At 31.7% G+C, this 18,264-nt stretch overlaps 2 protein-coding genes across 2 annotated transcripts; one reads left to right on the top strand and one right to left on the bottom strand.

The window, feature by feature from the left end:
• Positions 1 to 1,703: 1,703 nt before the first annotated feature.
• Positions 1,704 to 9,483, top strand: LOC108479479 (acyl-coenzyme A oxidase 3, peroxisomal-like). The gene is made up of 13 exons (XM_017782110.2): positions 1,704 to 2,409; positions 3,787 to 3,904; positions 4,011 to 4,118; positions 4,277 to 4,449; positions 4,542 to 4,641; positions 4,757 to 4,831; positions 4,975 to 5,105; positions 5,505 to 5,640; positions 7,547 to 7,666; positions 7,988 to 8,134; positions 8,215 to 8,319; positions 8,400 to 8,501; positions 9,065 to 9,483. Exons 1-13 carry the CDS (start codon positions 1,904 to 1,906, stop codon positions 9,308 to 9,310), a joined length of 2,067 nt encoding a protein of 688 aa, XP_017637599.1. The 5' UTR covers positions 1,704 to 1,903; the 3' UTR covers positions 9,311 to 9,483.
• Positions 9,484 to 15,279: 5,796 nt separating this feature from the next.
• On the bottom strand, positions 15,280 to 16,447 carry LOC108476522 (fasciclin-like arabinogalactan protein 9). The gene has a single exon (XM_017778745.2). It carries the CDS (start codon positions 16,202 to 16,204, stop codon positions 15,470 to 15,472), a length of 735 nt encoding a protein of 244 aa, XP_017634234.1. The 5' UTR covers positions 16,205 to 16,447; the 3' UTR covers positions 15,280 to 15,469.
• Between the last annotated feature and the right edge of the window lie 1,817 nt (positions 16,448 to 18,264).

Here is an 18,264-nt window from a genome sequence, read left to right as displayed (position 1 = left end):
ACTAATTATCCATATTTAATACTAAATCATTAAAAAAATCTCAATACAATTTTGAACAAAAAAAATACTTTAATAAAAATAAACGTAAAAAAGACCAACATTTTATAAATATGCAAAACTTTTTATTCATAAGCTCAGCATTATATCAACATTAAGTTCTCATTTCGTACATGTACAACCATATTTATTCTTTTTTTTTTTTTTACATTTTCTAGTCTCAACTTTTACTTTATCTTCACATTTAACCACTTAAACTCATTTCTACATTTTCTTCCATCTCTAATTCTGTATCTTCCTCCAGGAAATTCTCTATATTAAAATTTGAATTCTCTTCAAATTCATCTTCTACAATCCAATTTGAAAATTCCTCAAGATCTTTTTCCTCTTCCATCTTTATAATGGGTATTGAATTTATAAAGTAATTTCCTAACAACTAATTTATCCATCCATGGCATGTCAAAAACATTTTGCTTCCCAGTCAACTTTCGCAAACCTACACTTTGTCTCGCTATTTTCCTTGGCTCCATAGGAGATTATAAACTTCACATAGTATATAACTATATTCCAATAAGTTCGTGGTACTAATGTCTTCCAAAGTTGGTCTAAAATCATTTGATGCTCCCGTTCTATTAATGTCCCTCTAAGGGTAAATTATCGCACTTTATTTTTTCTAATTAGTTCATGAATTTTCCATAACACTTTTTGGATATTTTGATTTTTGGTAATAAGGTGTTGAACAATGTTTCTTCTGGTTTCATTCTATAATCTTACACTTCTCCAATCATCCTATCAACTTTCTCCCTTCGTGTTGAAGTTGTTATCTCATCAGGCAAATATCAAATTTATTATCATTTCTTCCAATATCTATGACAGAAACCAAGTTTTTTTTTTGAATTTTAGTATTTATCTATTTTCCCTAATGTCATCACTAACTAACAATTAATTTATAATAATTATTAACAAAATAACTTTAAAATAATTTAAAAACAACATAAAAATTACATTTATAACAAATCACAATAAACATCAAACTAAACAAATTAATAACAAAATAATTTCTAATCGCTTCTATTTAAAAAAAGAAAAACATACCTTCACCTTCCATTTCTCTACTATCATTTCATTTTTTTGCTTCTCCTTTCTTTCTTTTAACTTTCTTTTCCTTTAATCTTCTCTACTATTTTTTTTTACCTTTTTTCTTCTTCCTCTCTTCTACTTTCTTTTTCTTTTAAATAAAAAAAAAATAACTTCTCCAACTTTAAAACTACAAAGGGGGACCATGGTTATAATGTCTCCCAAATCTGCTTCTTCTACATTGCCGCTTATTAGATGATGGTCACTAGTGTAGCCTGTCAAAGAGGGGTCACTGGTACCACCTCTTGATATGATATCACCCCCAAATACTATACCAATATATAAAAATAAGTATATACTAAGTTTGATATTTAGGTATCACCTATCAATAAGGCTTCACCTATTAAAATATTATTTTTTAATTATATGGGACAATTGTTAGAAAATAAAAATGATGCAGTCTATACACCACCCTTCACCATCTTATTTATACCATTTTGGTAATTAATGTAACATATAACCCATTTTTTAATTTAATATATTTATTATATTATCTTTGTAAAAAAGGCGCAAGTTGAGAAATACGGATAAGGTCAGATTTTTCAATGTAGATAGTTGGCTGACGAACCTAACCCCGGATGACCAACCCAACCTAACCGCTTCCTGGATCCAATCAAAACGCGAGTGCTTCAATGTAAAAAATACTACTCGCGCGTTTTTAACGCCACCGTTCGCGCGTAATTTTAAGGAAATAAATGGTCGGGTCGCCCAATCGAAAACGCAACCACCACCATCATCAGACTTCCTCTTTTGAACAAACAAATAAAGGATGGCAAAAAAAGAAAAAAAAACACGTAATTCTGCAATGGATCGAGCATTTCAGAGAACCAAAGTCCTAACCGATCACCTCCTCCAATCACCTCCTTCTTCGTCCTTTCAAACCCCTTCTCTTTCTTCAAACGCCTGTTTGAACTACTCTCCGCCCGAACTTTCCGAAAAATATGCATTCGACATCAACGATATGCGGAAGCTAATGGACGGGCACGACCTGGAGGAGCGGGATCGGCTGTTTGGGATGATCACGCAGAGCAAGGTGTTCAATCCCAGAGTGAGGGGAGGGAAGGTGTTTGTGTCGCCGGACTATAACCAGTCCATGGAGCAGCAGCGGGAGATGACGTGGAAACGCATCGAGTATTTGTTCGAGAGGGGAGTGTTCCAAGGGTGGTTAACGGGGGAAGGAGAAGAAGTTGAGATGAGAAGGTTCGCTTGCTTTGAGGTTTTGGGTCTCTTCGATCATTCCATCTCCATTAAGCTTGGAGTTCACTTCTTCTTGTGGTGCGTTATCTGCCTTTTCTCTTTTCTATCTTCTTAAGATTAATCTAAATTTTTGGATTTCGTTTTACTTTTCAAACTCTACATATAAATATGAAAAAGTATATTTTTTCTGAATAATTTTATTTTCATAAAAAAATTATAATTTTTTTCTATAAGCGCGCTGATGAAGAAAATGAAAAGAAGAATAATTTTACGTTGAAAATTTTAAAGATATAAAATAAAACATTTAAAAATAAATTAATATACAATTTTCGCTCTTTTATCATTCTAATTTGGAATATAAGATGATCACCTTTTATATTTATTTCTCTCATTTTTTAAGCACATTCAAAATGATTTTTTTTTCAATTTTTACTTTCTCCTTTTACCCGAGCAAACACACTTTAAAAGTTATAGACTTCCTTTATGCATTATTTCCTTTCTTTGCTTTTAGGTGTAAAATAGATTTGAATACATAAAAAGAGTAACCATTAGAATTTTTATATTTTTGAGTAAGAAAATGTTATCATGAAGTCTACCAAAATTATTCTAAGTGTTTTGATTTTAAACAGAAGTTGTAAAATCGTATAGATCGCATGTTTTTATGAATTTAGTATGTAGGACAAGATATAACTTTGTGATGGCTTTTCATGAAGGGATATTATTTCAAGATTTCAGATAGTTCTCTATAAAAGAATACTTTCATAGCACTTGTTAGTTTCTATGAATGCATTCATTTACACTGAATTGAACTATTACTTATATTCAACTACTCATTCTCTCTTTCTCTCTCTCTCAAATTCTTAGTTTTGGTTAAATATGTTCAAGAAAAGCTTGGGCTGCATTTTTTTTACTACTCATTCTCTCTCTCTCTCTCTCTCAAATTCTTAGTTTTGGTGAAATATGTTCAAAAAAAGCTTGGGCTGCATTTTTTTTGTAGTGGCAGTTTTTCATGGTAATATTTAAAAATGTTACCAAGAGCCCTTTTGCACTTAAGAGTAGTAGCTCCCTTGAAGTGTCTTTATTAACTGTATATTCATTTCTTCTTCATTTTCTTTGGTTGCATTACTCTATTTGATAATATACAACACAATGCCTTGTTTTAATTGATTTTCAATTTGTTTATTTTAGTTAAATATGATCCTACCTGTTAGCAATGAAGAATAAAAAATCAAATAGCAAAAGATATAAGTATCAAAAGAAACTAACCAACAAAGTCTTAGTGTATTGAAGTTTGAAATTTAATGGAACCGAGAGCTGTTTGTTGCTTGCCTTACATTTTATTTATGAATTTAACCCATTGTTATAGGAAGGGGTGCAGACTTTTTAGTCGACAAGGTTGAAGTAGAAAATAAGAAAATTTGGAACTGAGTTCTACTATTGTCATAATGTATGCAGGGGTGGTGCCATCCAATTTTTCGGTACCAAGCACCACCATGACAAGTGGCTGAGGGACACTGAAAATTACTTGATCAAAGGTTGCTTTGCAATGACTGAGTTGGGGCATGGAAGTAATGTATGTAAAGGTTGTCTAATCCTTTAGTAAGGAGAATCATGCTTTTTCTGAATTTTTATGCGGTCTTCCTCTTGTTCCTGATTTATTCTAGAGTTACTGCTTTTAGGTTCGCGGCATTGAAACAATAACAACATATGACTCAAACACAGGGGAGTTTGTCATTAATACTCCTTGTGAATCAGCTCAAAAGTATTGGATTGGCGGAGCAGCCAACGTAAGCTTCTCTTAGAACCAAATACCATTTCTCTCCATGGAGTCTGTTTTTAGATTCCTTTGTAATGTGAAGTTTTTATTTAGCTGTTTTTATTATCCTTCCCTCTGTTTTGTGTATATGCTGACATGGTATACTTCTGTTGTTGCATTGTTGTCTAGCATGCAACACACACAATTGTTTTTTCACAGCTCAATATCAATGGAACCAATCAAGGGGTTCATGCACTTATAGCCCAGATCAGGGATGCTGATGGTAATGTACGTCCAAACATTCGCATTGCTGACTGTGGTCATAAAATTGGTTTAAATGGTGTTGATAACGGTAGAATCTGGTAGTGTAAACTCACACTCTACTATGGATTCTTTAGTCTCTTCTTTTTCTTAGAAAAATTCTATTATTAAAGGTCTGCTCATGTTATTTCAGGTTTGACAATGTTCGAGTGCCGAGAGAGAACTTATTAAATTCAGTTGCTGATGTTTCACCTGATGGAAAATATCTAAGTGCTATAAAAGACCCAGATCAGGTACTTCTTTTATTTGAGTTGACTGGTATCTGCTCTAGAGCCGTTTATTGTACTACAACTGTTTTGCTGGTAATACTGTGTTGGTTTCTCTTACATGTCTGTTGCTTTAATTCAGAGATTTGCTGCATTCCTGGCCCCTCTAACAGCAGGCCGTGTTAATATTGCAGTTAATGCAGTTTACCAGTCAAAGGTATACCTCATTTTTTTCTAAGCATCTTGTCCGTTTTTATTGGCAGAAGAAATTTGCATGTTTTTTGTATTTTGGGTATGGGTGGCAGGCCACTACTATCAAATGTAAAGGTGGCTGATATCATGCCATTACTCTCCTTACAGGTTGGTTTAGCTATTGCCATTAGATATGCTTTAACAAGGCGGGCTTTTTCTCTTAAACCAAAGGAACCTGAGGTCTTATTGCTTGATTACCCAAGTCATCAACGACGACTCTTGCCTCTCCTTGCAAAGACGTAAGTATATGCACAGTTTCTTGATCAGAGTGCTACCCCAGTTGGCACCGTTGTTGTTGTAGCAATTTGGAGGTTGTGGGTTCAAGCACTATTAAGAGTGTAATCCTCCAATTTAGTTAGTTGGAGTTTGGAGGGGTTTAGAGGTAGTTTAGGAAATGTATATATATATATGTATATATATTCTCCTGCACTCTTATTAAGTCCAGTTTGTGTTTGAAACTTAAGTACTGTGCTTGTAGCAAGTCTCATCATGACAATTTTTTCTTCACTGGCTTGGTAGATAAGATTAGTCATTCTTTTCTGTGCATGTATAGAGAAAACGTATGTTGTCTGAGTGTTTGTTGAACGTTTACCGTAAGTTTTAAACCCTCTTTGTTTATTTTCATTTTTATGCTGCAGGTTTGCTATGAGTTTTGGAGCAAATTACTTGAAAATGCTGTATGTGAAGAGGACACCCCAGTCAAACAAAATCATTCATGTAGTTTCAAGTTCATTCAAGGCTACTTTTACATGGAGTAACATGCAAATACTTCAGGTGAGTGTTATGCGCCTTGGCGTAGGATCTAGTCACAGGTCTAGACAAGAAAGAATTCTTGCTTCGACTTATGGTTACTCAAAAGGCAGATTCGTCCTTGACTGAAACCCCTCTCAAAATAACGTTTCTTTTGAAAGAATAATTTCTTACTTCTTTATTTCATATTGGCAGCCTTTTATAGACTTTTAATGACAAAGGAAAGAGTCCTAATTGACATAAAATAGAATTCCTAACTTAGAGTTTATGAAGGAAATAAAAACCTAATATAATAGATAAAATAAGTAAAACTAAAACTCTTAGTAAAACCTGATATATAATAAATAAATAAAACTAAAAACTTCTATTGCAATTAAAGCGTCCATATCATTACTCCCCTTCTCGGGATTGAGCTTGTCCTCAAGCTCAAATTCAGAATAAATTTCAGAACTTATCCAAAATCATCTATCTCATCATCATCTTGCTTCAACATCTGATACTTCTATCCAAAATAACCTTTTACATTCGTGTCCCATGGAATAAGACTCGTCACAATTATAACACAGCCCTTTAGCCCTTCTTTCCGCCATTTCTATCCGTGTCAATCTCTTAATAAATGGTGTAGAAGAACCTATTTTGCCGTTGTTCCCTATTGGTTCTATTATTTGTCCCCCTCCCTTTGCAATGTTCTTAGTTGTTGGAATGATTGAATTGCTGTCAATGTTTTGGGAAGTTGGCCAATTCAGGATGGCTCGAGATGACAGTTTGGAAGAGGCATTTTGTTTACATTCCAATGTTCGAGCCATATTCATTGCAACTTCAAGGCTTTTTGGTTGTTGCATCTCAATATCAATTCTAAGTTCCTCTATCAACCCGGCAGTAAAGAGGTTTACTTATTGTTGAGGTTTAAGATTAGTAGTCCTAGCCAATAGTGATTGAAATTGATGTTGATATTCCTCTACAGTCCCAGTTTGTTTCAAGTTGGCAAGTTCTCCCAAGGGGTTATTACTCATAGGTGGCTCAAACCTTACATGACAACACTTTTTGAAGCGCCCCCAATCAAGATTTGCCTCCTCTTCTTCCATTTGATCAAACCACAATTGTGCCTCTCCTAAAAGATGGAATGATGCTAAGCTTATTTTGTCTTCTTCGTTGGTTCGTTGATTGCCAAAAAAATTTTCGCATCTTTTCAACCACCCTAAAGGATCTCCAACACCATCATAAGTGGGAAATTCCATCTTAGAGTATCGTGGCACCATGCACCCACCGTGTTGCAAGTCTAAATTCCTTTTCCTGCCTCCGCTACTGCCCTATTCTTCATTATTCTTCTCTGAATCTCCTTTCGTTATCTTTTGGACCGAAAGAGATAATATCGCCATCTGCTCTTCTAATGCTTGTTGCCTTGGAGCCATTTGTTCCATCAATGCCTCCAGCTTGGCTGTCAAAGTCTTTTCGTCACCCATGACAGCTAGCTCTGATACCAAGTTGTTATGTGCCTCGATGTAGGATCTAGTTACAGGTCTAGACGAGAAAGAATTCTTGTTTCGACTTATGGTTACTCAAAAGGCAGATTCGTTCTTAACTGAAACTCCCTCTCAAAATAATGTTTCTTTTGATAAAATAATTGCTTACCTCTTTATTTCATATTGACAGCCTTTTATAGACTGTTAATGACAAAGGAAAGAGTCTTAATTGACATAAAATAAATTTCCTAATTTAAATTTATGAAGGAAATAAAAACCTAATATAATAGATAAAATAAGTAAAACTAAAACTCTTAGTAAAACCTGATATATAATAAATAAATAAAACTAAAAACTCCTATTGCAATTAAAGCGTCCATATCAGTGAGCTACAAACAATTTTGGAGTAAGTTGAACCATTTCAACATTAAGTGCCATTACAGACGTTCAATTGTTGAATGCTTCAGGAATGTCGCGAAGCTTGTGGAGGACAAGGACTAAAGACAGAGAATCGTGTTGGTCATCTAAAAGCTGAACATGATGTGCAATCCACTTTTGAGGGGGACAATAATATTTTAATGCTGCAGGTAAATTTGCTTTCTTCTTTCCTTACGAATTTACTTTGACAAGGACAGTTGGTTACAACTTACAACTAAACCGGCTGAGAATATATGACCTCAATGTAAAATGAAAGTAGCAGATGCAGAATTGGGGAATGAGTTCTCTGTGTATGGGTTTTTACTGGATTTTGTTTTCCTTGAAATGACCCATATGATGCATGTAGTCCCCTGACCATGGCCTGTTAGATGTGTAGGTCATTTTAATAGGCTTCATGGATTTTGGGTTCACAACATCCTAATGTATTGACAACTAAATAGTGGAACTTATGATTGAACATGATAACTCAGGTCAGCAAAGCTCTGTTTGCTGAATACATGGCAGCTCAGAAGCCAAACAAGGCTTTCAAGGGTCTGGGTTTAGAACACATGAATAAACCCTGCCCTGTCATTCCATCACAGCTTACTACGACTACCCTCAGATGCAGCCAATTCCAGGTAAATTAGACTAGCATCAGTTATACAGTTGATAATTCCATATAAATTTGTGGGCATCTCTGACCATTGTCCTATTTCAGATAGATGCCTTGTGCTTAAGGGAGAGAGATCTTTTGAATCGGTTTGTTGCGGAAGTCTCACAGTGTCAAGCCAAGGGAGAAAGTAAAGAGCACGCGTTCATTATGGTGAGGAAGCACTTGCTTTTATCTAAGTTTCTATTCTTTTTTATCCACCTTTTAGTCTAATAGTCGCTTATTCACACCAGAGTTATCAGCTAGCAGAGGACTTGGGAAAAGCTTTTTCAGATCGAACAATATTACAAACATTTGTTGAGGCAGAAGCAACTCTAGCTGCTGGTTCATTGAAGGTTAGTATTAGAGAATGTATCTCAAATGAGCATCCAGCCGTAGCATCCGCTCGGTATTCGTTCTAATTTAGAAGTGGTGAAATGAACGTAATCTGAATCACTTAAGCCAGCCCTTTTAAAACCAAAAATTTAAGAGTCAATAGCTTGAGCATAAAAGGACCCAACTAAAACCTAATTGAACCTGATTGTTAGGACCTTGGTTGTAGAAGTGGCTGAATCTGACTCTAAATGGAAAACATCACTCACCCAACCCAAACTGACTTCAAAACTTATCCAAAACCTGGCTTAACCTAACCAGAAACAACTCAAACTTCATCGTTGTCTGAAGTTGCGTTGCAGGATATGGGGGGATGGATATGATCGGAAGAGATGAATAGAAAATTGCAGTCATATATATAGGATAAGAGATGGGTAAAAATTCTCGGGATTTGCAAGATGAAAATCATCTAATATAAAAATAACTTTGCATGTTTGTCACTTCAAATATTGAAGGCATGAGAAGATTTATGCAGTTTTTTGTGCATTAGACAGGCTGTTGAATCTTCATTTTCATTGTTGTGCAGGATGTGCTGGGTTTGCTGAGATCATTGTATGCGTTGAATTGTCTGGAAGATGGTGCGTATCTCCGATATGGGTACCTGTCAGTTGAGAATGCTGCTACAGTGAGGAGAGAAATAACAAAAATATGCAGTGAACTTCGACCGCATGCACTTGCTTTGGTCAGTTCCTTTGGCATTCCTGATGCTTACCTCAGCCCTATTGCTTTTAACTGGATTGATGCCAACTCTTGGTCTTCGGCTCAACATTGATAGGGTGGTGTTAATCTGCCAACTGCACCCAACCCAAAGCTTTACTCTTTTCTAAGCAGTTTATACCCCCAACATACTCATAAAAATAAATTATTTTCATATAATACATTTATATTATAAGGAGGATCATGTTTTAATAACTTTGCGTTGAATATATGTTTGTTATTTAGGAAGTGCCCTATGTATGTATATATTTGTTGCTTGCTTTTTCTATTCATCATACCGTATCATCAAAAGGTTTTGAATGTTATACCATTTCGAGGAAAATTTCTTTTTCCGTGGGCGTTCACCATCTTACACTCCAATCCACGTCATGGGTTTGACTTGTAGAAATTGTCTATTTGTAGTTGTGTGAGTTGTATTAAAAAACAGAAATTGCATTAATCATTTCTCTCAAATAATTATTTCTCATATAAATTTTATAAGATTATAATATTACTATGAATTAAAAATATTATTCACAAAATATTCACATTCATCAAAAATTTGAATTGAATAAAAATGTATCTAATTGTTGAGGATGGTCGAATTGATTAGATCATCAGTTTGTCCGTTTAACTAGTCTAATTGGTCTAACCGCTTTGACTAAATAAGTCATTAAAATTTATAAAAAATTATATATATTAAAATCTAATTCATATGGTTTAATTATCTAGTTCAATCAATTTTTGTCCAATTTAATTGATCTATATTAATTGTGGAGTCAACTAGTTCAATATTTCTTTTAAATTGATTCTTTAATTAATTTTCAATTCAATCGGTTAAAAGAATCTTGTCATATGCATAAAAAATATAAATTATAACAAATTATTTCAAAATTTACTTGAGACATAAAAGCATACTGGTCATGACAAATAAGGATATTTTATCAGTCTAGTTGTGACAATCCAACATAACCTCTTCTCTACTAAATGGAACACTAAACACTAGGCCAACAATTATCCAGTTAGATCGGAAGTTAAAAGTTGGATTTCCAACTAATTTAGGCATCTTTTTGTCAAAACAAATTGTTTATGCTAATACTTTATCCAGCACCTTTTTGTTTTTCAAGTCTCCGCTAGAAGTTAGAAGTATCTTTGAACAGGTTGGAGTTATTTTTTATTAAGATTTTCTCTTAATTTTGTGGAGAGAATGTGATTTGAGATTACTTAAAGAATTGACGAGTTTATAGAGATAAAATATCTTATTAGATTGGATAGTGCATGATGCATGATCATTTAGATGCCCAACAATGCCATATAAAGACATTGATTCAAACCCTATAAAGCATAAATGCCCACATTTATTTGATAGGTAGACATGTACGTACACTGTCCAATCTGACAAAGCATTCTCATTCTGTTGAACTTGCGTCTTTTTAGTCAACTTTTGGCACTTAAACTCTTCATAAAGTCAAGAGACAAAACTTTAAACGACAACAATATTGCTTCGTAAGGGGCCGTTAACTTCTGAAAGACATATTTTAAAAACTTCAATATTTAAAATGTATAAATTATATTTTTTTCACCATATTTTTAAAATAAGCTAGATTTTGGATCCAACATATTTTCAACAACAATACCAGTCTTAAACCTGAACCGTTTCGTTTGTCAAGGTTTGTCACCATAATAATATAAAGGCTAAATAGTGCATGTGAGCAAAAGTTTAGTGTTCTACGTCTCAACAAAATAAGTGATTTAACTGAAATATTAAGAAGTTTCAACCTGTAAATGTTTATTTATAGAAATTTCAGTTTAAGAAAAAGATTTCAGACTAGCTAGTTTTCTGGCAAGAGAATATTGAAGTTGGACAGCGTAGCACGATATTAGCTGTACTAATTAAGGATATTTTCACAAATGGGTGGCAATAAGCTTTAACCAAACTTAGCCCAGAGTTGAGGGAGGGTTTGGTGTTGCTGTAGTATGGTCTCTGTTGATGGATTGGTGCCAAATGTGGGGAAAATTTCTTTTGATTTTTGTAATATTTGTGATTTTTATTTTAATTTTAAATATTTTGTAGCTCAGTATAGTAGAACTATTGATGGTTGAGGAGGGTCCCTTCTCTTATGCAATGTATTGCTGCTGATTCCCATTAATAATATGAAATTTCATAAATATATAGCCTTGTAATGTTCAGTTTGATTCTTATATCAAACTCATTTAGTTTCCATCTTACAAATTCAATGGCTGAGTGATATAGAGTTTTTGTTCTCACATCAACGTGGTAGTAGTACAACTTTTTCAAAATACTAAAATGATAAGAAGCTGATCATCGTGATTGGCACCTCATTTGGCAATATAATATATAAGTTGATCCACCCAAATCTACTCAGCACCCTCCAAGCCTCAACTTTCAGTAATTCACTCCAACACAACATGCTTCCATCTCTTTCTGCATTTCATACATTTAAAATTTCTTCATCGCACATTCTCTTCTTCATTATTTCAAGTTATAATATTACTGCAAATTAAGGCCATCTAAAGTGAATTTTGCAAGTAGCTGCAGCTTTAGCCATGCTGTCAGCTTGGGTTGAAATTTTCAGTGAGTGTGATGAATTGCGGTCCACTTGTTAGTTCTATCCATGTAAAAGGAACTATGAGTCCGCAGCCTGAATAAAACCAGCACAGGATTAGTACAAAGCATCATCAATCTCAAGTTATAATAAAAGAAAAAATTCATAAAATACCATAAAATAATTATTATTAATCTAAACTAAGAAATTTAAATTATCACTAATAAATCTGTTTAATTGTAGTATTATAATATTTTATTTATGATATAAGAATTTTCGTATTCATTATTGTTTAATTATAATATTATAAGATTTTGTTAATATGATATTATGATTTTATCTAAAATATTATTATTTTTAATTATTACATTAACAACTATTAATTAAGTGCTATAAGAGATAAAATTGAGAAATTAATATATTATTATAATTTTATGCAAAGCTATTACTTAAAAGTTAGTTAAAAAGTTTCTCTATAACTCGTTATTAATTTCTAATGTCATATGCATTTTGCACGTATTTTTACGTGTTTAATTTTTAATTAGTTTTAAATGATATATTTTTAATTATTGCTACTTATAATAAATTATAATATTAATTTAGGAATAAGAAAAAAAAAGATTACGTAACATGCAACAGGTATAATAATAGTTCATGATAAATATGAAAAATATGTATACTAAATTAATAAACATGTTTAATAATAGTGATTAAAAATAATTTATCAAAATTGACTTTATTTTCAAAATAAGCTCACAAAATATTTCACCTACACCAAAAAATAATGGATAGATTAAAAAAACGGTTTTAAGAGTGCTTCACACAGTAAAAACAACTTCTCAAAAATTTAAAAATCATAATATTATATTACCTTATCATCAATTAAAATAATATTTTATCACTTTTTGGTGCCTTATTAAATAGCCATGGTTTTGATGCTCCATTATAATTTTTATATAATTTTAACTTATTAATGTTAACAATCTTCATTTTTTTACCAGTGATTTTTATTAGATGCTACTTAATTCAATATGCCTAACTACTAGGCGTTATTCATAAAGCTAAACTTAATTTTAAATTGATATATAACTTTAATATTAATTAAGTGATAATTAAGGTGCTTACAGTTCTATTCAAATAACAACTCTATTTTACATCAACAAAATTAGCACATTTTAAAAAAAATAAAATTAACACAACTTTTTTACCTCAAAAATTTTAACTAATAATTATAAATAAAATTATTACAATTTTTCATATATTTCATGATTAGAGTTGTATTCAAGTAATAACTCTATTTTCACAAATTTTTCCATTATTTTTAAAGTGAATTTAGTAATATGATCGAAAATAAATGGCATTATTGTTAGTTCAAAAGTTTTTCCAAACTTGTGCTTTTATGTATATTATAGATTATATAGATAAAATAATTAGTAAAATTTTACATATTTAGTAAATGACTGAAAACATTTTAATAAATTTAATATTTTATAAATAAATAATTATAAATTAATAGAATATGATGTATAACTTAGTCATAAATAATAGACTTAATATGAAAAATAGGTACATAATAAACTGTGTAATTTTTCTCATTTAGGTATCTAAAGTTTTATTTCATTATCACTTTAGGTATCAACCATTAACCTCGGTTAAAGAAAACTTTGAACCAATCAAATTATGAGACATTTTATTTTAATTAAATAAAATTATTTAAAAGTTAAGTCCAATTAAAAAACCTCTAAATCAATTAAATTTAAACACGCGCCATTTTTAATTAAATAAATTTTAACTAAAATTAAGAGTCGAAACCTAAAGTGGTAACGGAATAAAATTTAAATACCTAAATAAAGAAAAGTTGCATAATTTAGAGACGTATTTTCGTATAAGCCTAATAATAATAATTCGTAACATTTCCATATTGCGGTAAATGTATAGTAATAAACGGTTTATAATACAAGGGTAAAAATATTATGGATAAAATAATATTGAAGATATACAACATAAAGACAATTTATAAAATTATAAATGTAAATTTATAAAATTATAAATGTTAATTAATAAAAAGTAAATATTTTTATAAACATAATCCTTTTTTTATACCTAATTGAAAATATATATTGATATTAAAAATTAGGATTTTAATACAACTAAATTATCTATTATGTGTTTGTAAAATTATAAAATTTTATTATAAAATATTATAAAATTCATTAAATTAATTATCATATTTATGATTTGATAATATTATACGCATAATATCATGTTATTAAAAGTTTAAAACATTAACATCTTTTCTTAATTGAAGGAGGTATCTAAACTTTGATTTTTGATATTATTTTATTCTAACTGTTAACTTTTTTAATAAAATTATGTTAACTAATCATGGTTCGACACATGACATATTTTAAATATTGAATAAAATTAAATTAAATTAAATTAAATCTATCTTTCTTTCTTTTATCTTCTTCTTCACTTCAACAAAATCCAAATTTTCTCAACAACCAAACAAACTTTTCATTTGCATTCTTCATCTTCTTTTTATTGATTTTCATATTTTTCCCATTTTTCAAAATGATTAGCCAAAAAACACTTGTTTTAACAACCAATTCATCTCTAACTCATTGTACAGTATCATGATCCATATGCATTCTCAGCTTTCTCTAACTCATCGTACAGTATCATGATCCATATGCATTCTCAGCTAAAGATGCAAACAAAATGATATAAGCGACAAAGCAAACAAAACCTATCAATTATTAGAGCATTGGAATAATCCTTTTCCCAAATTATAATTAATTGTTTTTATAATTTTAGTAAAGAAAAAACCAATCTTCACCTTAAATTTACCCATCTACGGTTTTACCATTTTCATTTCTTTCCCCTCCAATTTTCTCCGTTTCATTATTTCTTGATGATAAAAAACGTCATCTTTGTTTTCACTATTTCTTTTGGTACTCAAAAGAACCCGCCTTTTCCTTTCCCCATTGAACCCAAATTCACCATCCAAAAACCCTAACTTTTTTATAACCATTGATAAGGAAGGAGAATAAGAGTGGTAAAGAAAGAAAAATGGAGGAGATGAAATAGAAAGAAGGAAAAAGGAAAAGAAATAAAGTTAATTTGAATTGAAAAGAAGATGAAGGGAATGAAAAATTAAAATTTCTTTATAATTATTTTTTTAAATTTAATTTAATTAAAGATGATTGGCTTTGAGAAATTTTTGAAGTAAGAGGTATTATAAGTTTTGAAACTATAGAGCTGATGGAGCGAGATTTCAGTCCATCGGTCTGGTTTATGGTCATCAAGTAGATGAAAAATATAATGCAAAATGAGGTGCCAATCACGTTCAGCATCTGTATTTACACTTCATTTCTTTATATATAATTACATCCTTCCCTATATTTTTATAGGATTAATGCTCAATATTAAACTGGGATCTATTTGGTAGGAAAAGAGAGATGGGGAGATTAAAGCATTTTCAGAAACTCACATATATTATTATTAACATCAAGCAGCGCGCAGAAGCACAATCAACAAAAAAATTCTGGAAATACAAATAATGTGGATAACAAGAATATGTTCAACGACCAATCAGACCCTTATCGGTCCATTTGAAAAACGAAAATTTATAGTAAAAAATGCAGACAAACTTCATATATATCCGCTCATGAGAGAAATCCCATGCAAGCCAATGCAAGCCCAACAACGAATCCCAACCCCATATTCCTTACGGTTGATCCTGAATTATCAGCAGAAGCTGGCTCATCTGCGGTTGCTGATGCTCTTGAGTTCGATTTAGACCCTGTTGATGATTTCTTTGTCGCCGGTGAAGGTGCAGCCGCTGGGGATTTAGCTTCAAAAAACTCCTCAGGCAACAACACCTTGTCCGCTTGATAAATTGCCAGAGGTTTCTTTTGATATAATGCGTTGTTAATCTGAGTCTCGACAACCCCGCTTGAGACGTTAACCTGGTTGTTCAGGCCAGTTACGTTGAGGCCGAAATCCTCACCAGCTTGGGTTCTAACGGGGTTGCTAACAAATTGGAGATCGTTCAAGGAGTAGTATTTGGGAATAACGTGGTATAGAACTAGTTGTACTTTCTGTTCTGGGTCCAGGTTATTGACGGTGCCAGGTTTGAGGTTGTTGAAGGCATTATCTGTGGGAGCAAAGACGGTAAAGCCTTCAGTGGTGGTTTTGAGTTGAGTTTGTACTTGGCTCCCAACTTGAGTCTGTGCCAAAAGCTGAAGGAAGTAGGTGTATTGGCCATTTTTGTCAAGGATTCCAGTGAAATTCAAGGGGCCAGAGGGGGCAGGGGCGGGAGCCGTTTGAGCTGACACCCCACAAATGAATACTAGAAACAGAGAGAGGAGAATGGGAGAAAGAGGAGATGATGAAGCCATGTCTTTAGGTTTGTGTTGGAAAGGAATATGTGAAGGAGAGAGCCAGTGGGGGGATTTTAAGGGATAAGATGTAGGGAGTGGGAGTTTGCTGGAATGAGCTGGCTACACTCTAGAGTCTTGAACAAGACAATCCTCTTTGATACAACAACATAGCAATAATGGGATTATGAAACGAGTTTTAAAGAAAAAAGAATTCCTTAATTTGGGTTTGTTTTTTATTTACTTTGTGAAATTTTGATAGATGAAGCAGGCAGGGTGGTTGCCTATTTTAGGTATTATTTAAAGAGCGGATGGTGGTTAATGGCTATCCTCATCCCTTACTCTTTTAACATTGGCAACAAATATTAAATGGGTAGGAAATCAGAAGTGGACCAATTGACACTTAAGCTAATCAATCCGGTTGGCCACCACTGGAAATGGAAGAATATTGTGTTGGCAGGGCAAATCACATGCTGCATTCGTCCAAAGCAATAATTGGTCATTTAGTAGCGCTAGTATGCGAGCGACAGCGTTTTCATTTCATATGAGTCGACCACTTATTTTTGCACCTAGATTCTAGGAGTCATTTTGGGATAATTGATTTAAAGCTGAAATGAAAACCTAGACTAGAAATAGACCAAACCAAACCCAGAGAATAGCTAATGTTTAGGAATGAGACGATCAATATGAAATGAGGTTGAATTTCAATACATGTCGGGCTTGCCTGACAGTTTGGTAGTCGATGTTTGATTTGAATGGTTTTTGGAAGAAGCATCTGGCAGCCTGTCTGGGCACCAGAACATGGCTCGTGGGATTAGGATATTCCTTAAATACAGGTACACAATATTCCATGCTCATATGTCCAAAGAAAGGATGTTTATTTACTATCATTGCAGTCTACAATTATCGTGCATTCTATTCACTATATCTTTCATTATATTTTAGTCTTTTTATCCAAAAATGGGTAAATTACTTTGCATGTAAAAGAATAATATTTTGATGTTTTATCCATTAACTTTTACACTTTTATTCATATTGACCCTTCTTCTTTTATTTGAAGTAAATTAATCATCAGTCTTACCTTGTTTACGTAACATTATTTTTTTATATTTTCTGACATAATTTTTTAAAAAATTATAAAATATGTTCTAAAATAAATAAAAAACACAGAATTCTAGATTTAAAAAATAGAATTTCGAAAAGAAAATATTTTAAAACACATTTTAAAATTTAAAGAAAAATGTTAAATGATAAAAAATTCATCGTCTTAACTACGTACTGATAAGAAAATGAAGGTATGGCCAACATAAAATTTTCTTAACTACTCACAAGAAAATAAAGGAAAACAAAAAGAAAGTTGTATAATTTTAAATGACAAATTATTAATTATATCTAATATTCTTTATACTTTTACCCTCAACCACCAAGCTCCATGCTATAGTATTGATTTATATTTTATTTATATTTAATATATAAAATTAATAGGTAAGAAACTAGCTCTTCTTAAAACTATAATTGATTATACAATTTCAATTAGAAGTCGCAAACAAGTGTTTGTTTGGGACTCTTCTTCCTTCAAACACTTGAATATCACCCCCCCCCCCCCCTAAAAACACTTATAATTCATTATCTTCTAAATAATCTAAATGTTGACTCAAAAATTGAGAAGGTTGGATAAAAATATGAGACCTAAAAAATGATATTGGTTAAAATTTAATGTCCATTTTCTATATAGGTCAGGCCTCGGGTAATTTTTTTTGCACGAGCTCAATTTGACCCAAATATATTATGTTGTAAAAATAATTATATATTTATATTTATATTAAATCACTAATTCAATAACAATTAAACTTATTATGCAAAACCTAAAAAAAGTTACCCAACTAAATAACCTAGCCCAAAATATAAAATTTTAAAATTATATTTAATACAATAACTTATTTAATATATTTATTTACGTTTTAATATAATAAAACATTTATTATATTTATGTTAGACCTTTTAATATAAATACTCTTTAATGTATTAGAAAATTTTTATTTTAGCGTTTTAGTGCATTTAATATATTATATTTTTTTAAA

The sequence above is a fragment of the Gossypium arboreum genome, chromosome 12, assembly GCF_025698485.1.
Source record: "Gossypium arboreum isolate Shixiya-1 chromosome 12, ASM2569848v2, whole genome shotgun sequence".
Taxonomy (NCBI): Eukaryota; Viridiplantae; Streptophyta; class Magnoliopsida; order Malvales; family Malvaceae; genus Gossypium; species Gossypium arboreum.
This window is presented reverse-complemented; position numbering and strand designations above follow the sequence as displayed.

What these genes read in the sequence shown, in the direction of transcription:
- LOC108476522 (XM_017778745.2), bottom strand. Translation starts at nt 16,204, where the DNA reads ATGGCTTCATCATCTCCTCTTTCTCCCATTCTCCTCTCTCTGTTTCTA.
- LOC108479479 (XM_017782110.2), top strand. Translation starts at nt 1,904, where the DNA reads ATGGCAAAAAAAGAAAAAAAAACACGTAATTCTGCAATGGATCGAGCA. An exon ending in GGATTGGCGGAGCAGCCAAC is followed by an intron (nt 4,119 to 4,276) that starts GTAAGCTTCTCT and finishes ATTGTTGTCTAG; the next exon opens with CATGCAACACACACAATTGT. An exon ending in AAGAGCACGCGTTCATTATG is followed by an intron (nt 8,320 to 8,399) that starts GTGAGGAAGCAC and finishes TATTCACACCAG; the next exon opens with AGTTATCAGCTAGCAGAGGA.